The following is a 23,800-nucleotide window of genomic DNA, read 5'->3' on the forward strand; positions in this document are numbered from 1 at the left end:
CGTGACAGTGGATTTTTATGGCCAAAAGGAGGACGTTCTGTATATGCTGTTCACTTTCCAGACCACCTATACACACTGTTCACTTTCCATATCACCTGTACACACTGTTCACTTTCCAGACCACTTGTACAGTACACACTGTTCACTTTCCAGACCACCTGTACACACATGCCCACCTACCTGTACATCCCATAGCTGCATAGCAGGAGATGCTCAGTCTGTGTGCACTTACTGTATGTGGGCCTGTGAACACTCTGCAAGATGGAAGAACTTTCTCCACTCTTAGAAATGTGTACATACTTGTAATACTATTTGCATTGCTTGAGGTACGTAGATATTGTCTTTGATATTTCAATTTTATAATATTTATTTATTGATCATTTTATTGTTATCCTGAGCAACATTTCTGCTAAAGAGCGCAAACGGGCCATATGAGTAAGTTTTGTGGCTCTCGCTACTGTCACTGTCTGCAACATAAAATAAGTGAATCAGACAGCTCTCTTTGTCATGAAACCGAGCAGAAAAGAGAGAGGACGACAAGATGTCAGAAGTCTAATTAGCCAGCAGATCTGACCCGCTTGCTTACAGCTGCACTAGGGTCAGACAGCATTCCTTTGTACATTGACACCGTGGACCCGGCGCAAGATATGGCTCGGAAAACATACCTCAATCCAGGGATGAGAAATGCTTTGTACTCTGAATTGTCCCATTATCCAAACTGTTACACCGAGAAGATTGAACAACTGCTAAGTTTAAGCAGTCATTCAATCTTCTCGGCGTAACAGTTGGGATAATGGGACAATTCGGAGTATAATGCATTTCTCATCCCTGGATTGAGGTACGTTTTCCAAGCCATATGTCACGGCGGCTCCGAAGTGTCTTTTTTCACACAGCAATGCTATCCAACCCTGGTGCAGCTGTAAGCAAGTGTGTCGGATCTGCTGGATAAAGTCTAATCTGAGAGACATTGATCTTTCAAAAAATTGCCCCTTCTTTCATTTTCTTCTTCTCTTTTATTTATTTTTAGTTTGTATTTATTTTTTGCCTTAACGAAGCCGGTGGTGCTGAGCGGGGGAAAGAGGACTTTAAGGTCTAACCACCTTTCTACTGATCATGAAATACCATTGATGTTACCCTATAGATGAAGGCTTCTCAATCTTTTTGTGCACTGATATACAAAGGTTACATTATTTTTAATGCTTTGTCCATTTCACTTTTTTCTTTTTTGGAAGATATAATGTTTAAATTACATGTGAATAGAGGTGATGCTTACACAAGACATGATTAATTAAAAGTGGTGTAAAGTACTTAAGTAAAAATACTTAAAGGTACTACTTAAGTAGTTTTTTGGGGTATCTGTACTTTACTTTACTATTTATATTTTGGACAAATTTTACTTCACTACATTCCTAAAGAAAGTTATGTACTTACGCCATACATTTTCCCTGACACCCAAAAGTACTCAATACATTTTGAATGCATAGCAGGACAATACAATTGTCTAATTCACACACTTTTTAAAAGAACATCCCTGGTCATCCCTACAGCCTCTTATCTGGTGGACTCACTAAACACATGCTTTGTTTGTAAATGATGTCTGAGTGTTGGAGTGTGCCCATGGCTATCCGTAAATAAATAAAAACAAGAAAATGATGCTGACTGGTTTGCTTAATATAAGGACTTTGAAATGTTTTATACTTTTACTTTTAATACTTAGGTAAATTTGATCAATTACATTTACTTTTCACTTGAGTCATTTTCTATTGAGGTATTTTTACTTTTACTCAAGTATGACAATTGGGTACATTTTCCACCACTGTGAATTAGTTGGTTGGTTGGGTTACCTGTTGTTTCGTACTAAATGGTAGTCATCATGTTCTGTGCAAAGTGGCCATCAATTACAATTATGTCAATGCTGGTCTCTTATGTCACACACAACTACAGTAGATTATCATGTGTTTCTTTCCATTATATATATTTCCTAGAACTAACTCAGCCCTTCTATAATTGGCAGTCTTGAAAAAAACAGGCGCAACATCCAGCGTTTTATTCCGCTCGGTTACAGAAACTTACAGAAATCCGTTGGCCTGTCGTCACAGAGGATGTTGTTTGGAATATGGAACTGGAATATAGAACTGGAATATTGAACTTTGGAATCATAAGAACTATGGAACTAAGAGGCTGTGACATTCTAATGAGTGTGTCGTGCAGCATTGGGCTCAGGATTCTGCTCTGCTCGCATGTTTCTCATCACTCTATGATTAGCACACCAATTGAGTAATTCTCTGCTGTTCACGGTGTGTTGAGGGACGACGCCTTTACATTCCATCAGCCCAGTACTGAACATACAGTATATCCACACTTCTTAGAGAGATCAATGATGGTGTAATTCAAAAGAAAATTATTATGTCTCTCCAAACTGCTTTGACAAGGAAGATCAAACTGGCCCAAGTGAATGAGCCAACTTTACCCACTGAGTAAAATATTGGATTTGCCTCGGGGAGCAGTAAATGTCAGGCATATTTGGTGAAATGTATCTCCACCTCACTCACAGTTGTTTATCTCTATTCTGTTTTATTACCCTGTTTTGTTCTCAATGACTTTCCTGCCTCCCTACATCCCGGCATTTTCTTTTGCTCTCTTTTAGATTGAATGTAGTAGTAGAGTTGGATAAAGGGTAAATAGCAGGAGGATAGATTTCCCTGCTGGGCAGACAGGCAGACCGGAAGCAGACTTCATTGACCTATGTTATTTGATCAATTTCTACTGTTCTGCCCTATAGTGCACCACTTTTGACCAGGGTCCCATAGGATACAGTTGAAGTCGGAAGTTTACATACACTTAGGTTGGAGTCATTAAAACTCTTTTTTCAACCACTCCACAAATTTCTTGTTAACAAACTATAGTTTTGGCAAGTTGGTTAGGACATCTACTTTGTGCATGACACAAGTCATTTTTCCAACAATTGTTTACAGACAGATTATTTCACTTATAATTCACTGTATCACAATTCCAGTGGGTCAGAAGTTTACATACACTAAGTTGACTGTGCCTTTAAATAGCCTGACAAAATTCCAGAAAATGATGTCATGGATTTAGAAACTTCTGATAGGCTAATTGACATCATTTGAGTCAATTGGAGGTGTAACTGTGGATGTATTTCAAGGCCTACCTTCAAACGCAGTGCCTCTTTGCTTGACATCATGGGATAATCTAAAGAAATCAGCCAAGACCTCAGAAAATAAATTGGAGACCTCCACAAGTCTGGTTCATCCTTGGGAGCAATTTCCAAATGCCTGAAGGTACCACGTTCATCTGTACAAACAATAGTATGCAAGTATAAACACCATGGGACCACGCAGCCTTCACACCCCTCAGGAAGGAGATACATTCTGTCTCCTAGAGATGAAGGTACTTTGGTGCGAAAAGTGCAAATCTATCCCAGAACAACAGCAAAGGACCTTGTGAAGATGCTGGAGGAAACAGGTACAAAAGTATCTATATCCACAGTAAAACGAGTCCTATATCAACATAAGCTAAAAAGGCCGCTCAGCAAAGAAGAAGCCACTGCTCCAAAACCACCATAAAAAAGCCAGACAACGGTTTGCAACTGCACATGGGGACAAAGATTGTACTTATTGGAGAAACATCATCTGGTCTGATGAAACAGAAATATAACTGTTTGGCCATAATGACCATCGTTATGTTAGGAGGAAAAGGGGGGAGGCTTGCAAGCCGAAGAACACCATCCCAACCGTGAAGGATGGGGGTGGCAGCATCATGTTGTGGGGGTGCTTTGCTTCAGGAGGGTCTGGTGCACTTCACAAAATAGATGGCTTCATGAGGAAGGAAAATTATGTGGACATATTGAAGCAACATCTCAAGACATCAGTCAGGAAGTGAAAGCTTGGTTGCAAATGGGTCTTCCAAATGGATAATGACCACAAGCATACTTCCAAAGTTGTGGCAAAATGGCTTAAGGACAACAAAGTCAAGGTATTGGAGTGGCTATCACAAAGCCCTGACCTCAATGCTATAGAAAATGTGTGGACAGAACTGAAAAAGAGTGTGCAAGCAAGGAGGCCTACAAACCTGACTCAGTTACACTAGCTCTGTCAGGAGGAATGGGCCAAATTTCACCCAACTTATTGTGGGAAGCTTGTGGAAGGCTACCCGAAACGTTTGACTCAAGTTAAACAATTGAAAGTCAATGCTACCAAATACTAATTGAGTGTATGTAAACATCTGACCCACTGGGAATGTGATGAAAGAAATAAATGCTGAAATAAATAATTCTCTCTTCTATTATTCTGACATTTCAAATTCTTAAAATAAAGTGGTGATCCTAACTGACCTAAGACACAATTAATAGTTGGATTACTTGAACATGTGAAAAGTCTTGTGAAACGTTGAACATTGTTCAAAACCAAAATCTCAACATTTGTTCTGGATTGTCTATGTTTCTATCTATACGAGGATTTAAATTTGCTCAATGTTTTAAGTTAATATGCTGACATAAAAGAAAAATTAAAAAGGAATTTTATATACAGCACCAGTCAAAAGTTTGGACACATCTACTCATTCAAGGGTTTTACTTTCTTGTTACTATTTTCTACATTGTAGAATAATGTGAAGACATCAAAACGATGAAATAACACATAAGGAATCATGTACTAACCAAAAGTGTTAAACAAATCAAAATACATTTTATATTTTACATTCTTCAAAGTAGCCACCCTTTGCCTTGATGACAGCTTTGCACACATGAATGCTTTTCCAACAGTCTTTCCAACAGAGCACTTGTTGGCTGCTTTTCCTTCACTCTGCGGTCCAACTCATCCCAAACTATCTCAATTGGGTTGAGGTCGGGTGATTGTGGAGGCCAGGTCATCTGATGCAGTACTCCATCACTCTCCTTGGTCAAATATCCCTTACACAGCCTGGAGGTTTGTTTTGGGTCATTGTCCTGTTGAAAAACAAATGATAGTCTCACTAAGTGCAAACCAGATGGGATGGCGTATTGCTACAGAATGCTGAGGTAGCCATGCTGGTTAAGTGTGCCTTGAATTTTAAATAAATCACACACAGTGTCACCACCAAAGCACCCCCACACCATCACACCTCCTCCTCCATGCTTCATGGTCGGAACCACACATGCGGAAATCATCCGTTCACCTACTCTGTGTCTCACAAAGACATGGCGGTTGGAACCATAAATCTAAAATTTGGACTCATCAGACCAAAGGACAGCTTTCCACCAGTCTAATGTCCATTGCTCGTGTTTCTTGGCCCAAGCAAGTCTTCTTCCTATTGGTGTCCTTTAGTAGTGGTTTCTTTGCAGCAATTCGACCATGAAGGCCTGATTCACGTAGACTCCTCTGAACAGTTGATGTTGAGATGTGTCTGTTACTTGAACTCTGTGAAGCATTTACTTGGGCTGCAATTTCTGAGGCTGGTAACTCTAATTAACTTATCCTCTGCAGCAGAGGTAATTCTGGGTCTTCCTTTCCTGTGGCGGTCCTCATGAGACCCAGTTTCATTATAGTGCTTGATGGTTTTTGCGACTGCACTTGAAGAAACTTTCAAAGTTATTGACATTTCCCGCATTGACTGACCTTCATGTCTTAAAGTAATAATGGACTGTCATTTCTCTTTGTGTATTTGAGCTGTTCTTGACATAATATGGACTTGGTATTTTACCAAATAGGGGTTCTGTATACCACCCCTTCCTTGTCACAACACAACTGATTGCCTCAAACGCATTAAGAAGGAAAGAAATTCCACAAATTAACTCTTAACAAGGCACACCTGTTAATTGAAATTCATTCCAGGCATTGGCGAAAATCTGATATCAACTTTGGAGGGGACAATTACATGACATTTTCTCAAGAGCAATTCCTGAGGGGGACACCAAAAGTAGTGCTGTAAAACATAGCCTACATTGTAATATGGTAAATGTATATTGAGGAACCATGGAAATAAGGTGTTTGCCGTACTCCTAACTACCGGTACCCAAAACTACACAACTAATCACAACAGCAATACCATTGCCTTTAACAAATCTTAGTTCAGTCACCAGTTTAAGTTGAGAGTGGGGGTATCCATGGCATTTTCCAATTATGTTCCTATTTTACAAGTAAAAAAATTGAGAACCTTTCATAATGTTGCCAAACAAAGACTCAACAAACTTACCTGAGACTCCCTGTCTCTGCCAGTCTGTCCCTGCATATCTGTCCCCAACTCTGCTGTCTGTGTGCCATCTGTTGCCTGCTCTGCCTAATGACATCATTGTGAAACATTTCCATTAGAATTTCATTTCTTTCTTATGAACATTTTATCAACTATTCTTTGAGATATTAGGCTACTAGGGTTCTTACTATGTGTTTTGGTGTATTGAAAAATACTCTGATGTCCGTCTTTTATTTTTCTGCCATTTTTCTACCTGGCTGGCTGGCTGGCTGGGTACACACACACACACAGTGAGTAGGTTATTTACAGTAGGAGATGGGCTTCTATCATCTTCAATCATTCTATTTGGTCTTCGATCTAAAAGGTAGCTAGCAAATGTGAAACGGATTAAAATGACAAGAGTTGACAGCTGTATGAGTTCACCATTTACACAACATATGCTGCAACCTTTTGTAATTTTAATAGTTTGTTTCATATTGGCTGGCTTCCAACAATAGCTGAATTTGCAAAGCTAGCGAGCACCAATTCAGTTTCAGTGGTGTTTGCTATAATCTTTGCTACCCGGGTTAAATAAAGGTGAAATAAAATAAATAAATAAAAGTTCACTTGCGACAATTTAGCTTTTGCAACGAGACCATTAAATATATTTAAGACAATGGTAGAAGAGAGTGTAGTTCTGTTCAGTTTGGATTTCAGTTTATCGCTAACCTTATCACAGGGACTTTGAAGCACTAACTTACATCATCTGCATGCTGATTCCATCTTTGACGACGCCACATAAATGGAATAGGTACTAGCTAGCTTAATAGTTAATATTTGCGCGCTAGCTCTGCATATTCAGCTAGTGTGTGTGCGCGATTGACTGGATTAACCTCACGTCAGTTACGTGCATTGAGTGCCTTTCAGACAGTAGATACGACCTCTACGTTACCTAGCAAGCTAAGGAACTGGCAGTGGATCAAACCATTGTGAGGCAAAGGGTGGGGGGGTTGCAATCTTTTGAAACTTAAAAACGCGCTATTAAGTGTCTATAATCAGCACAATTGCTTTCATTGCGTATTATTAATATTATTTAAATTACATAGTTATGTTTCAGTGATATATTGGGGGGGACAAATCATATTTTTCCCAGGATGGGGGGGTCGTGTCCCCCCCGTCCCCCCCGGGATTTCCGCCCCTGATTCCAGGTGACTACCTCATGAAGCTGGTTGAGAGAATGCCAAGAGAGTTCAAAGCTGTCATCAAGGCAAAGGGTGGCTTCATTGAAGAATCTCAAATATAAAATCTATTTTGATATGTTTAACACTTTTTGGGTTACTACATGATTCCATATGTGTTATTTCATAGTATTTCATAGTTTTGATGTCTTCACTATTATTTTACAAATAATTATTATGTGTTATTTCATAGTTTTGATGTCTTCACTATTATTCTACAAATAATAATTATTCTACAAATAAAGAAAAACCCTTGAATGCATAGGTCTGTCAAACTTTTGACTGGTACTGTACATTTCACACTTAATATTGGGGTGTGCTCAGAAAACTGTTCATGCATGAAGTTTATGTTTATTTTTCCATCGATGTAATCGAAAATACTTCAAATATTTAATAATTTTTCACTGCTGTGTGAAATCCATACGCATAAATCCGAAGGTGCAATACATAGAAAAGCATTGGTTCATAGCAACGAGATTAATTTAATAGCATGAGTTTTTCAGAAACCATATACAAATATTTGCAATCGTTATCTTTGTAAAACAAGACTGGATTAAAGCAAGGCATTAGATTAGCAGCATGGATCAAGCTCCTGGTAGGCTGAGCGAGGGAGAGGATTGTGACACAGTCACGGAACTTCTGTGGCATATTAACGATGATATAAGAATAACAGAATGACATAAAGCCAGACTGTCTTACCAGGCCATGACACACAATCACAGCCAGAGCCCGTATCCACAAAGCATCTCAGAGTAGGAGTGCTGATATAGGATCAATTTAGCCTTTTAGACCATAATGAATAAGAGCGGAGATCTGATCCAAGATCAGTACTCCTAGTCTGAGACCCTTTACTGTACAGATGTAGGATCTTCATTTGAGCCAGTTTGCTACAGCAGGAAAATAATCCTGCAGCAACAGGAAATGTGAATTATTATGTGGATTATAATTAATGAACATCTTTGTAGGAGTTGATACATTTTTTTTGCAATGAAAATCAAGTCTGAGATTTCAAAGTGAGAATTACAAACTTCAGAAACCTTTTTAAACCTCAAATACACTACAGTACACAATTTACATTTCCTGCATTGCAGGAAAGTTCTCCTGCAACAGGGTGATCAAATTAAGATCCTACATCTGTATGAATACAGGCTCAGAACTGATGACAATAACTTCAAATCTCAACATAATCTTCTTTGTATGGTGACACAGCTAGCACACAGTAAAGTTCAGAGATGGGACTCATACAGCATGATCAACATATGACAGGTCTGACTGTCTTTTTCTTTCTGGTTCCACTAAAGTGGTGGTGAGACAAGCGGTGTCCCAATCGGCACACTATTCCCTATATAGTGCACTACTTTTGACCCGAGCCCTATAGGACCTAGTCAAATGTAGTGCACATAATAGTGAATAGGGTGCAATTTGGGATGCACAAAATCAACCGTATCTGTCGTTGCAAAGACAAGCAAAGGCCAGAAAAATAATACAACAAACAAAAATACCATTTCATCTAGTATCCTGCACCAGAGATATGTGCATCTGCAATTCACCACTATATGCAATGGGACAAAATACCACGTTCCCCTTCCATTCATAGTTTAATTTACATTTTTGAATTGAGTCTGATCTACTGCAAAAATAAATGTTTCTGTACGTTCATTATAACAGGACTTTGGGATGGCATCCCAAACAACTGCACCATTTGGTTTCGATCATTCAAGCAGCTTGTGTCCATGGGCTAAACTTATTAAGCAAATCCCTCTCCCACTACCTCGATCTCTTCCTCCTCCTCTTCCTCTTGTCCGAAGGGGAGTCCGGGGGAGCCAGAGGGGTCGGAGTGACTCAAGTGGCCAATGTCTAGCACCCGCAGGTTGGTCAGGTGTTTGAAGGAGCTCTCCTTCACAGAGTGGGCTGACAGACGGTTGAACCTGTGAGGGGGACAGAGCAAAGGGCCGTGGGGGTCAGGGCCTATATTCACAAACTGTCTCCTAGTAGGAGGACATATAGGATGGCCTGGAGGGTCTGATCCTAGACTTGCATCCTATACAACTAGCAACTAATCATAACAAAAGGAATCAGGTGCTAAAATTCTCAATATTATGTGATGATGACTGAGCAGATGCTGGAGTTTGATATGTAAACCAGCACAGCAAGAGCTGCTAACCGATAGGACGTTGTGTTTAGAATCTGAACCAGCATATTATGAGAACCAATCCGATATGGACATTGTCCATAAGGACCGGCACAACATGTGGTGTAAACAAATCAGGCGTTGAGATTCAGTAAGTAAATCAGCACAGTATGTGGTCTTAGCCAATCAGATTGTCTGTCTGCTGTTCTGTCTATGACTCAACTGTTTACCTTCGTTTTGAAGTTCTATTGAGTTAGTAAACACCCTGATACTCCCTGTACTGCATCAAGGGGACATGACACCATGTTATCCCAATCAAGCCAATGTCTTGAGTGTCAGTGTAGTGGACCCATCTTAGTTCATAATACACTCATTATCTGTCCCAGACACTCACACCTCCAACACACACACTCACATGCGCACACACACATATTTACAGTTGAAGTCGGAAGTTTACATGCACCTTAGCCAAATACATTTAAACTCAGTTTTTCACAATTCCTGACATTTAATCCTAGTAAAATACCCTGTCTTAGGTCAGTTAGGATCACCACTTTATTTTAAGTATGTGAAATGGCAGAATAATAGTAGAGAGAAATATTTATTTCAGCTTTTATTTCTTTTATCACATTCCCAGTGGGTCAGAAGTTTACATACGTAGCATTGACTTTAAATTGTTTTACTTGGGCCAAACGTTTCGGGTAGCCTTCCACAAGCTTCCCACAATAAGTTGAGTGAATTTTGCCCCGTTCCTCATAACAGAGTTGTTGTAACTGAGTCAGGTTTGTAGGCCTCCTTGCTCGCACACGCCTTTTCAGTTCTGCCCACAAATTTTCTATGGGATTGAGGTCAGGGCTTTGGGATGGCCATTCCAATACCTTGACTTTGTTGTCCTTAAGCCATTTTGCCACAACTTTGGAAGTATGCTTGGGGGCATTGTCCATTTGGAAAACCCATTTGCGACCAAGCTTTAACTTCCTGACTGATGTCTTGAGATGTTGCTTCAATATGTCCACATAATTTTCCTTCTTCATGAAGCCATCTATTTTGTGAAGTGCACCAGTCCCTCCTGCAGCAAAGCACCTCCACAACATGATACTGCCACCCCCGTGCTTCACGGTGGCTTCTCCTTGCTGAGCAGCCTTTCAGGTTATGTTGATATAGGACTCATTTTACTGTGGATATAGATACTTTTGTACCTGTTTCCTCTAGCATCTTCACAAGGTCCTTTGCTGTTGTTCTGGGATTGATTTGCACTTTTCGCACCAAAGTACGTTCATATCTAGGAGACAGAACACATCTCCTTCCTGAGCGGTATGACGGCTGCATGGTCCCATGGTGTTTATACTTGCGTGCTATTGTCTGTACAGATGAACGTGGTACCTTCAGGCGTTTGGAAATTGCTCCCAATGATGAATTTTTTGGCTAATTTCTTTAGATTTGCCCATGATGTCAAGCAAAGAGGCACTGCGTTTGAAGGTAGGCCTTGAAATACATTCACAGGTACACCTCCAATTGACTAAAATGACTGTCAATTAGCCTATCAGAAGCTTCTAAAGCCATGACATCAATTTCTGGAATTAACCAAGCTGTTTAAAGGCACAGTCAACTTAGTGTATGTAAACTTCTGACCCACTGGAATTGTGATACAGTGAATTATAAGTGAAATAATCTGTCTGTAAACAATTGTTGGAAAAATGACTTGTGTCATGCACAAAGTAGATGTCCTAACCGACTTGCCAAAACTATAGTTTGTTAACAAGACATTTGTGGAGTGGTTGAGAAACGAGTTTTAAATGACTCCAACCTAAGTGTATGTAAACTTCCAACTTCAACTGTATATCTACCCACACTCAATGTAAACAGATGCATGCATAAGATACACACACACAAACAAGCAAACAAATCCCCTGCCCCCCTCCCCCACTGAACCCATGCAGCATTCCATCCCCTGTAAATTGGCTCAGGCCAGCAGCTCCCACAGCTGTGGAGGGATTTAGAGGAAAAACAAGCTTTTCTAACTGCTGTGATACTTCAGCAGCTGCTGAGGCTGACCCCACAGCATGAAGAGACCAACAGGCTGGAGGACAGAGTGGGCTGGATGAGGTCAGGGCCTTTAAAGTCCTTGAGCTGATAAAACAGCCTAGAGCAGTCAGTCAGACTCCTGCTGAAAAAAACAACTGTCTCTAAACCAACCAGACAAACCCTCAGGCCAGCGTCCCACCAATCTTAGACGATTTACTTTCCAAACTGACCACTGGCCAAAATGTCCTGAAATGATTAGTGGTCTAAGAGGTAAAGTAATATGATGGAAACTGATACTAACCTAGCTAGCTAAATATACCAGTATCTATTCAGACCAGTGGTAGAAAGCAGATAAGGAGACAAGGATGTTAATGGTTTAGAGTTTTGGGACCCAACCCCGCCCACAGACAAGGAAGAAGTCAGAAGAGGACAGAAGGAAGGAAACTAAGAGAAAACTAGTTGGCAGATCCGAGCTATTTTAGTTGGAAATCCAATAATTTCACTTGATTTAATCAATAGTAAAAGCAGCAGAGCATCACAAGCCAAGAAACAGAACTAGACAGAGAGGGAGTATCCCTAAATCTTTACCACCATCAGTTCTGTTCTGTTCTATCCTGCAAAAAACAGATAAACAAGAATTTACAACCAAATGAAACAGTGACTTTTACTTGGTTATCAATGCTGAGTTTTAGAAAAGCACCTGATTAATTTACATAATATACATTTCATAACCCAACCAGAAAATTAGGAGGGTTTAGGAAAGTAGATAAATTACAAAACAACCATCTGATGGGTACTTTACATAGCGTATATGTGTAGGAGATTTTAATGAGTGCAGTCAACACAGAGGTAAAGCAGAAGGTTGTACCATCAGCAGCTCCCTCCTTCTCTGTGTCCGTTACATAAGTCTCCTCAGCACAGCGCAGCATAGATCGGGTCCAAACATGAAATAACCACACGTAAGGATGATGAGGGAACTATCAACCAAATATCCATCAGAGCCCTGGGGCTGCGTCCCAAATGGCATGCTAATTCCATATATAGTACACTACATTTGAGTAGGGCTCGTTTCAAAAGTAGTGCACTATATAGGGAATAGGGTGCCATTGGATGAAGCTTGGGACTCAATAGACTAGGGGCTATGTGGCTCTGTCTTACAGCTGGCATCAATCAACAGGACTTAGTCACACACTCCCAGTAGAGGATGGATGGTGATGATTTGGGCTGAGTAGAAGGCCAGAAATGTCTCATTCAGAAACAATGCTACAGAAATGGATGGAACAGTGGAGTGGAAAGGAGAACACTGGGCCTCAGAGTTAATGGAAGGGGGCAGGGGTTGAATGACGGTTGAATTGTTGTTATCTAATAAACATGTAGTGTGGTGTGTGTGTGTGTGTGTGTGTGTGTGTGTGTGTGTGTGTGTGTGTGTGTGTGTGTGTGTGTGTGTGTGTGTGTGTGTGTGTGTGTGTGTGTGTGTGTGTGTGTGTGTGTGTATGGCGATTTGAGAGAGTTCGATATTGATTTTGGGACTTGAACTTACTGAACATGAGCTGTGGGTTTGAATTGAGAAATAGGTTCAGGTGCGTGTGTGCATGCATTAGTGTTTAGTCTCTCACCGTAGGAAGATGCCCTTGATGTTGGGGGTGCCCTCGAAGGCGGTGGCAGGGACAGTGCTGATACGATTGGACTGAAGGTAGAGGTACTCCAGAGACTCAGGCAGGTCAGAGGGGACATGGGACAGCTGGTTACTGGACAGGTCCAACGTCTGGACGAACACATCAATGAAATCAATCACCTTGTATTTATTGGGTCCTCTTACACCATCAGATTGCTAACCAACTACCAACAGGTCCAACAACTGAAGGTCAGAGTGAGCAGCCAGCTCTATCACACAGAAAACCTGTAGGTTCAGTAAACTGAGAGGAGAGAAGTGGTTGAGGGGATCAGACAGATTGTAATAGGGAGGTGTGTATTGGGGGGGGGGGGTCAACATACATCCTCTCTCTTCCTCTCTACCTCTCCCCTCCACCTCACACACCCCAATCACCCGGTCTCACCGTCAGAGCGCTGAGCTCCATCCAGGCTCCCTGGTAGATGGAGTTGAGTTTGAGCTGGTTGTGGTTGAGGTGGATCTCCCTGAGCTTGGACATGCCCTGCAGCGCCCCCTCTGGTATGGAGGTCAGCTGGTTGTCCTTCACCCGGAGGACCTGCAGGGAGCGGGGAAGCCCCAGGGGCAGGGAGTGGAGGGCGTTCCCTGACAGGTCCAAGGTCTCCAGCAGACGCAGCTTCCTGAAAGCTGGACGATCAACGTGGTTTCATTAGAATATGTCACAATAGAGATATTTAACCACTGCGGTTACAGGTGAAGTCGGAAGTTTACATACACTTAGGTGTGAGTCATTAAAACTTGTTTTTCAACCACTCAACAAATTTCTTGTTAACAAACTATAGTTTTGGCAAGTCGGGTAGGACATCTACTTAGTGCATGACACAAGTAATTTTTTTTAGAAACAGATTATTTCACTGTATCACAATTCCAGTGGATCAGAAGTTTACATACACTAAGTTGACTGTGCCTTTAAACAGCTTGGAAAATTCCAGAAAATGATGTAATGGCTTTAGAAGCTTCTGATAGGTTAATTGACATCATATGATTCAATTGGAGGTGTACCTGTGAATGTATTTCAAGGTCTACCTTCAAACTCTGTGCCTCTTTCCTTGACATCATGGGCAAATCAAAAGAAATCAGGCAAGACCTCAGAAAAGTCTGGTTCATCCTTGGGAGCAATTTCCAAACACCTGAAGGTACCACGTTCATCTGTACAAACAACAGCACGTAAGTATAAACACCATGGGACCACGCAGCCGTCATACCACTCAGGAAGAAGACGCGTTCTGTCTCCTAGAGATGAACGTACTTTGGTGCGAAAAGTGCAAATCAATCCCAGAACAACAGCAAAGGACCTTGTGAAGATGCTAGAAGAAACAGGTACAAAAGTATCTATATCCACAGTAAAATGAGTCCTATATCGAGATAACATGAAAGGCCGCTCAGCAAGGAAGAAGCCACCGTGAAGGACGGGGGTGGCAGTATCATGTTGTGGAGGTGCTTTGTTGCAGGAGCGACTGGTGCACTTCACAAAATAGATGGCTTCATGAGGAAGGAAAATTATGTGGACATATTGAAGCAACATCTCAAGACATCAGTCAGGAAGTTAAAGCTTGGTCGCAAATGGGTCTTCCAAATGGACAATGACCACAAGCATACTTCCAAAGTTGTGGCAAAATGGCTTAAGGACAACAAAGTCAAGGTATTGGAGTGGCCATCCCAAAGCCCTGACCTCAATCCCATAGAAAATTTGTGGGCAGAACTGAAAAGGTGTGTGCGAGCAAGGAGGCCTACAAACCTGACTCAGTTACAACAACTCTGTCAGGAGGAACGGGCCAAAATTCACCCAACTTATTGTGGGAAGCTTGTGGAAGGCTACCCGAAACGTTTGACCCAAGTTAAACAATTTAAAGTCAATGCTACCAAATACTAATTGAGTGTATGTAAACTTCTGACCCACTGGGAATGTGATAAAAGAAATAAAAGCTGAAATAAATATTTCTCTCTACTATTATTCTGCCATTTCACATACTTAAAATAAAGTGGTGATCCTAACTGACCTAAGACAGGGTATTTTACTAGGATTAAATGTCAGGAATTGTGAAAAACTGAGTTTAAATGTATTTGGCTAAGGTGCATGTAAACTTCCGACTTCAACTGTATATATCACCTGAGCTGAAATATCAGTTATGATGATGATGAAGACTTTATTTTAATCCATTTCTGTTTCATAATGCATTCCAGTATACATTCTGATATTCATGTAGACAGACATACAGAACGTGACAAACATGACAAACAGTACATAGTACAAGAGTCATCTAACATTAGACATACAGTATTCACATAGACAATTCCTGTCATATACAGTTCATTCGGAAAGTATTCAGACCCCTTGACATTTTCCACATTTTGTTACGTTACAGCCTTATTAAATAATAATTTCATCAATCTACACACAATACCCCATAATGACAAAGTAAAAACTGTTTTTTAGAAATTTTAGCAAATGTATTACAAGTAAAAAACTGAAATTCCTTTTTACGTAAGTATTCAGATCCTTTGCTATGAGACATGAAATTGAGCTCAGGTGCATCCTGTTTCCATTTATCAACCTTGAGATGTTTCTACAACTTGATTGGAGTCCACCTGTGGTAAATTCAATTGATTGGATATGATTTGGAGAGGCACACACCTGTCTATAAAAGGGCCCACAGTTGACAATGCATGTCAGAGCAAAAACCAAGCCATGAGTTCGAAAAAATTGTCTGTAGAGCTCCGAGACAGGATTCTGTCTGCAGCACTGAAGGTTCCCAAGAACACAGTGGCCTCCATCATTCTTAAATGGAAGAAGTTTGGAACCATCAAGACTCTTCCTAGAGCTGGCCGCCCGGCCTTGGTCATCGAGGTGTCCAAGAACCCGATGGTCACTCTGACAGAGCTCCAGAGTTCCTCTGTGGAGATGGGAGAACCTTCCAGAAGGACAACCATCTCTGCAGCACTCTACCAATCAGGCCTTGATGGTAGAGTGGCCAGACGGAAGCCACTCCTCAGTAAAAAACACATGACAGCATGCTTGGAGTTTGCCAAAAGACACCCTAAAGGCCTCAGACCATGAGAAACAAGATTCTCTGGTCTGATGAAACCAAGATTGAACTCTTTGGCCTGGGTACCAAGCGTCACGTCTGGAGGAAACCTGACACCATCCCTACGGTAAAGCATGGTGGTGGCAGTATCAAGCTGTGGGGATGTTTTTCAGAGGCAGGGACTGGGAGACTAGTCTGGATGGAGGGAAAAATGAACGGAGCAAAGTACAGAGAGATCCTTGATGAAAACCCCCTCCAGACCTCAGACTGGGGCAAAGGTTCACCATCCAACAGGACAACGACCCTACGCACAAAGTCAAGTCAACACAGGAGTGGTTTCGGGACAAATCCCTGAATATCCTTGAGTGGCCAAGCCAGAGCCCGGAATTGAACCCGATCAAACAACTCTGGAGAGACCTGAAAATAATCAAGGGTTCTGAATACTTTTCGAATGCACTGTATATAGGTGAAAGCCTTATGTTCCACGTAGGATTAACAGGTGTACCTTCCCGGTGCAGCTTGGGGCTAATGAGGCGGTTGTAGCTGAGGTTGAGCTCGGTCAGGGTGTAAAGCATCACCAGGTCATTGCGTCCGATCTCGTTGATGCCGTTGTGAAGCAGCATAAGGGTCTTGGCTCGGCGGGGGAGACCCCTGGGGACACGCTCCAGCTGGTTGTTGTACATGTGGAGGGTGTGTAGCTTCTTCAGGCCCTGGGGAGAAGAGAAATCTATTTTTGTGAACAATTTAATGTTATTGTAAGCGCATATCATTTCACATTTCACATTTATCATTTAACATATACACAAATTATGATAATCATAACATCAAAACAATTATGCCCGACACTCTGTGGTGGTTCAACCTGACCAAACTAACCTTCAGATCAAGCTATATAGCCATCTATCATATTTTTCATGGTCCTTTGAGCTAGTTACACCTGTGGCGGTGTATCTATCCACAGTATAAGATTTAACCAGTTTAATAAAAAAGGCAACATTTTGATTTCCGTCTAAATAGACATACCCAAACGTAATTATTTTTCATGAGATGGCCATTAACAATAAATGGTCATGTTGCATAGTTTTAGAAAGGTCTGGTACTCACCTTTCTGGTACAAATAGTTGTACTCACTTATGAAGACACAAGCTCAAATACATAGTAGAAATATACATATTTTTTTCTATTCAACAAAAGTGGGGCAATAGGGCCATATGGGGGACTTAAGTAACCCAAGTATTCAGCAATGCTGTAGGCCTACATGGAATGCAGCTTGGTGTATGGAGCGGGAGCGTAGCTGATTGTTGTGCAGCAGTAGGTACTCCAGGTTACGGCAGGCTATGAGGGCATCGCCAGGGATACTGCGGATGTTGTTCTTCTCTAGGTGTAGCAGTATCAGACCTCGAGGCAGACCCTGAGGAACCACACTCAGGTTGTTGTTGGACAGGTCCAGATACTCCAGCTTGGTCAACTGGCTGAGAGTGGAGAGGAGAGGGTGATGTTATCTTTGATAGAGAAGAGGTTAGGTTATCAATTTATCTTTAAAGGTCATCTTGTTATCTTTCCATGAATAGATGAATCTCACTTTTCTCTCCCATTTTGACATTTTCTCAGAATGTACCAGCTCAACCTAATCTCTCTCCCTCTCTCCCTCCCTCTCTCCCTCCCTCCCTCCCTCCCTCCCTCCCTCCCTCCCTCCCTCCCTCCCTCCCTCCCTCCCTCCCTTTTGCCATGCCTGTTTCATTACAGTATCATTGTCCCTCCCTGTTTCATTACAGTATCATTGTCCCTCCCTGTTTCATTACAGAATCCTTGTCCATGCCTGTTTCATTACATAATCATTGTCCATGCCTGTTTCATTACAGTATCATTGTCCCTCCCTGTTTCATTACAGTATCATTGTCCCTCCCTGTTTCATTACAGTATCATTGTCCTTGCCTGTTTCATTACAGTATCATTGTCCATGCCTGTTTCATTACATAATCATTGTCCATGCCTGTTTCATTACAGAATCCTTGTCCCTCCCTGTTTCATTACAGTCAGCAGCATACCACCCTGCATCCCACTGCTGGCTTGCTTCTGAAGCTAAGCAGGGTTGGTCCTGGTCAGTCCCTGGATGGGAGACCAGATGCTGTTGGAAGTGGTGTTGGAGGGCCAGTAGGAGGCACTCTTTCCTCTGGTCTAAAAAAAGATTCCAATGCCCCAGGGCAGTGATTGGGATACTGCCCTGTGTAGGGTGTTGTCTTTCGGATGGGATGTTAAATGGGTGTCCTGACTCTCTGAGGTCATTAAAGAGCCCATTGCACTTATTGTAAGAGTAGTGGTGTTAACCCTGGTTTCCTGGCTAAATTCCCAATCTGGCCCTCATACCATCATGGCCACCTAATCATCCCCAGCTAACAATTGGCTCATTCATCCCCCTCCTCTCCTCTGAAACTATTCCCCAGGTTGTTGCTGTAAATGAGAATGTGTTCTCAGTCAACTTACATGGTAAAATAAAGAAAAACAGTATCATTGTCCATGCCTGTTTCATTACAGAATCCTTGTCCCTCCCTATTTCTGTGTCATTGTCCCAGCTTTACATTGGCGTGTGTTGTAAAGTCTATAGGTCTTTGTTTTTCATCAATACCCTCAGTAATAATGTAATAGGTGGCCTCGGATATATGGAATCGTAGAAGAAGACTTTGCTCAGGTGGACTTAATGGCTCTCTGTTGTGTTTTTGTGTTGGTCTGTAAGTCTGAGTATCATACACATTGACAGTAAATGGTACTACAGTACCTGAAGGTCTCATTGTCCATGCCTTCGTTGCTAAGCAGGTTGTTCTGTAGGTAGAGCTCTCTGAGCTGGGTCAGGCTGTCAAACGCCCCTGATGGGATCTTCTCCAGCATGTTGTTCTGTTATACCAAGAAGACACACACAATCATCATCACTTATGATTATCACAGACACTTTGTCAATATTTTTGTTTCCTCTTCTCTTTTAATCCCCCTCCTCAATTCCCACTAACGTGGAAGGTGTGGAGAAGACGGGAGGAGAGGACATGAGGAATCGAGGAAATTGAGAAAGAGCCTCAAATGCTTGGCTGTATGGCTGTGGAGTGTGCTGTTCTGATGCGTCTTAATTGTCTAAGGTCAGGTACTCTGTAGCTACAGTACCTTTAGATGTAGGCGGTAGAGAGCAGAGGGCAGGTTCCTAGGGACGTAGCGGAGGAAGTTACTGGACATGATGAGAACCTCCAGGCTGTCAGAACCGTTAAACATGTTCTCTGGTAGCCCTGCATCTGTCAGTTTGTTGTTATGGAGATACACTGACCTGGGGTGGAGTTAGGACACAGGGGAGAAAGCATGATATTAGTGGTCAAATGTGTTATGCTATGAAAGAAGCAAGGTAATTAAAGGCAATATAACAATATAACACCTATAGCAACATCAAATCAAATTGAATTTGTCACATGCGCCAAATACAACAGGTGTAGACCGTACAGTTAAATGCTTACTTACAAGCCCTTAACCAACAACGCAGTTTTAAGAAAAATACCTAAAAAAATAAGAAATAAAGTAAATAATTAAATAATTAATGGGGAGCAGTAAAATAACAATAGCGAGGCTATATACAGGGGGTACCGGTACAGAGTCAATGTGCGGGGGCACCGATTAGTCGAGGTAATTGAGGTAATATATACATGTGGGAAGAGTTATTAAAGTGACTTATGCATAGATAATAACAGAGTAGCAGCAGCATAAAAGGGATTGGGGGAACAATGCAAATAGTCTGGGTAGCCATTTGATTAGATGTTCAGTAGTCTTATGGCTTGGGGGTAGAAGCTGTTTAGAAGCCTCTTGGACCTATACTTGGCGCTCCGGTACCACTTGCCGTGCAGTAGCAGAGAGAACAGTCTATGACTAGGGTGGCTGGAGTCTTTGACAATTTTTAAGGTCTTCCTCTGACACCGCCTGGTATAGAGCTCCCGGATGGCAGGAACCTTGCCCTAGTGATGTATTGGGCTGTACGCACTACTCTATGTAGGGCCTTGCGGATGGAGGCCGAGCAGTTGTCATACCAGGCAGTGATGCAACCAGTCAGAATGCTCTCGATGGTGCAGCTGTAGAACCTTTTGAGGATCTGAGGACCATTGCCAAATCTTTTTAGTCTCCTGAGGGGGAATAGGTTTTGTCGTGGCCTCTTCACGACTGTCTTGGTGTGCTTAGACCATGTTAGTTTGTTGGTGATGTGGACACCAAGGAACTTGAAGCTCTCAACCTGCTCCACTACAGCTCCGTCGATGAGAATGGTGGCGTGCTCAGTCCTCCTTTTCCTGTAGTCCACAATCATCTCCTTAGTCTTGATCATGTTGAGGGAGAGGTTGTTGTCCTGGCACCACACGGCCAGGCCTCTGACCTCCCTATATGCTGTCTCGTCGTTGTTGGTGATCAGGCCTACCACTGTTGTGTCATCAGCAAACTTAATGATGGTGTTGGAATCGTGCCTGGCCGTGCAGTCATGAATGAACAGGGAGTACAGGAGGGGACTGAGCACGCACCCCTGAGGGGTCCCTGTGTTAACGATCTGCGTGGCGGATGTGTTGTTACCTACCCTTACCATCTGGGGGTGGCCCATCAGGAAGTCCAGGATCCAGTTGCAGAGGGAGGTGTTTAGTCCCAGGGTCCTTAGCTTAGTGATGAGCTTTGAGGGCACTATGGTGTTGAACGCTAAGCTATAGTCAATGAATAGCATTCTCACATTGGTGTTCCTTTTGTCCAGGTGTGAAAGGGCAGTGTGGAGTGAAAAAGAGATTGCATCATCTGTGGATCTGTTGGGGTGGTATGCAAATTGGAGTGGGATAATGGTATTGATGTGACCCATGACCAGCCTTTAAAAGCAATTCATGGCTACAGACGTGAGTGCTATGGGTCGGTAGTCATTTAGGCAGGTTACCTTAGTGTTCTTGGGCACAGGGACTATGATGGTCTGCTTGAAACATGTTGGTATTACAGACTCAGACAGGGAGAGGTTGAAAATGTCAGTGAAGACACTTGCCAGTTGGTCAGCGCATGCTCGGAGTACACGTCCTGGTAATCCGTCTGGCCCTGTGGCCTTGTGAATGTTGACCTGTTTATAGGTCTTACTCACATTGGCTGCGGAGAGCGTGATCACACAGTCGTCCGGAACAGCTGGTGCTCTCATGAATGTTTCAGTGTTACTTGCCTCGAAGCGAGCATAGAAGTAATTTAGCTCATCTGGTAGGCTCGTGTCACTGGGCAGCTCTCGGCTGTGCTTCCATTTGTAGTCTGTAATAGTTGAATAAGACCTTTCTACTGTGAGAATGTAATGTAATCTACTGTGAGAATGTAATCCTCCTACACAAAACCTCCCACCAACCAACCTACCCACACACACACACACACACACACACACACACACACACACACACACACACACACACACCACACACACACACACACACACACACTCACTTACTTCAGTCCTGGCTTCTGGCCAAATGTGTACGGGTAGATCTTTGTGAGCGAATTAGCGGCAAAATCAGCACTGACCAGTGAGGGAGGCAGGTGTCTGGGTGCTGTGGTGAGCTGGGAGGGAAAAAGACAGGGAGAGAGAGAGAGAGAGAGAGAGAGAGAGAGAGGTGAGGGAGAGAGACAGGTGGGGGGGAGAGAGAGTATGTTACTTTCTTCCTTTCTTTCTACTGTTGACCACTAAAGAGCAGTATGCACTGGCAGTTAGGGTTAATTTACATTCCTTCAGAAAGTATTCACACAACTTGACTTTTTCCACATTTTGCTGTGTACCAGCCTGAATTTAAAATTGATTAAATTGAGATTGTGTAACGGCCTGGCCATAGAGAGGGTTTTTTGTTCTCTATTTTTGGTTAGGCCAGGGTGTGACATGGGTGGGCGTTCTAGGTTTCTTTTTCTATGTTGGTGGTTTTCTTTGTTTCGGCCGTGTATGGCTCTCAATCAGGAACAGGTGTAGATCGTTGTTGCTGATTGAGAGTCATACATAGGCAGCCTGTTTTTCCTTTAGGGTTTGTGGGTGAATGTTTTCTGTCTAGGTTTGTTAATCCTGACAGGACTGTTTGGCTGTCATTCCTTGTCGTGTTTTCTTTTTGTATAGTGTTCATTCGTTTATTAAAATCCTTAATATGAACACATCCTCCGCTGCACCTTGGTCTCAATCTGACGACGGCCGTTACAGATTCACCCACCGACAACAGACCAAGCAGCGTGAGAGGAAGGAGCAGAAGGTTCAGGATTCTTGGCAGTGGGAGGAATTACTGGACGGAAAGGGACCATGGGCTCAAGCTGGGGAGTATCGCCGCCCGCGGTGGGAGATCGAGTCAGCGAAAGCTGAGAGGTGATGGTATGAGGCAAGGGAGCGCAACAGGCACGAGAGGCAGCCCCCCCCCCAAAATGGGGGGGGGGGGGGGGCACACGGGGAGTGTGGCAGAGCCAGGATCGAATTCTGGGCCAACTCCCCGTGCTTACCGGAAGCAACGTGGTACTGGTAAGGCACCGTGTTATGCTGTGAAGCGCACAGTGTCTCCAGTGCGTGCTCAGAGCCCGGTGCGCTATAGACAAGCCCCCCGCAAGTGCCATGCGAGTGTGGGCATCGAGCCAGGACGGATTGTGCCAGCTCAGCGCGTCTGGTCTCCAGTGCGCTGTTTCGGTCCAGGCTATCCTGCGCCGGCGCTGCGCACTGTGTCTCCGGGGCACTGGGAGGGTTCAGTTCGTCCTATGCCTGCGCTCCGCCCGTGCCGGGCAAGAGTGGGCATTCAGCCTGGAGTATGGGTGGCAAGCCTACGCACCAGAACTCCAGTGCTCCCCCACAGCCCGGTTTATCCTGTGCCTCCTCCTCGGACCAGGCCTCCAGTGGGTCTCTCCAGCCTGGTCTATCCTGTGCCTCCTCCCAGGACCAGGCCTCCAGGGGGTCTCTCCAGCCTGGTCTATCCTGTGCCTCCTCCCAGGACCAGGCCTTCAGTGGGTCTCCCCATCCTGGTACATCCTGTGCCTCCTCCTCGGACCAGGCCTCCTGTGGGTCTCCCCAGCCTGGTGAGTCCTGTGCCTGCGCCCAGAGCCAGGCCTCCTGCATGTCTCCCCAGCCTGGTGAATCCTGGGCCAGAGCCACCAGTCTGGAGCCGCCAGAGCCCGCCCGCCAGAGCCCGCCCGCCAGTCCGGAGCCGCCAGAGTCGCCGCCTGTCCGGAGCCGCCAGAGTCGCCCGCCTGTCCGGAGCCGCCCGCCTGTCCGAAGCAGCCAGAGTCGCCCGCCTGTCCGGAGCCGCCAGAGTCGCCCGCCAGCCGGGCACAGCCAGGCGCAGCCAGGGTTGCCCGCCAGTCCTCCGGCGCAGCCAGGGACGCCACCTAAGTGGGCTAAGCCGAGGGTGGAGCGGGGTCCACGTCCCGCACCAGAGCCGCCGCCGTAGGAAGGCCCACCCGGACCCTCCCCTTTATAGAGTCAGGTTTTGCAGCCGGAGTCCGCACCTTTGGGGGGTACTGTAATGCCCTGGCCATAGAGAGGGTTTTTTGTTCTCTA

The 23,800-nt window shown here is 43.6% G+C and overlaps 1 protein-coding gene across 1 annotated transcript in view; it reads right to left on the reverse strand.

The window, feature by feature from the left end:
• Positions 1-4,577: 4,577 nt before the first annotated feature.
• The window catches only part of podn (podocan), a 32,845-nt gene continuing 13,622 nt past the window's right edge, over positions 4,578-23,800 (reverse strand). The window contains exons 6-14 of the mRNA XM_014123320.3: positions 21,734-21,843; positions 19,411-19,567; positions 19,034-19,149; positions 17,516-17,729; positions 16,763-16,967; positions 13,620-13,858; positions 13,179-13,327; positions 9,178-9,334; positions 4,578-4,966 (exon numbers count right to left, since the gene is read on the reverse strand). Of these exons, the coding sequence (XP_013978795.2) occupies positions 4,724-4,966; positions 9,178-9,334; positions 13,179-13,327; positions 13,620-13,858; positions 16,763-16,967; positions 17,516-17,729; positions 19,034-19,149; positions 19,411-19,567; positions 21,734-21,843 (1,590 nt within the window). The 3' untranslated portion in view covers positions 4,578-4,723. The remainder of the gene's footprint in view (positions 4,967-9,177; positions 9,335-13,178; positions 13,328-13,619; positions 13,859-16,762; positions 16,968-17,515; positions 17,730-19,033; positions 19,150-19,410; positions 19,568-21,733; positions 21,844-23,800) is intronic.

This window comes from Salmo salar, chromosome 10 (genome assembly GCF_965601325.2).
Source record: "Salmo salar chromosome 10, fSalSal1, whole genome shotgun sequence".
Lineage (NCBI taxonomy): Eukaryota > Metazoa > Chordata > Actinopteri > Salmoniformes > Salmonidae > Salmo > Salmo salar.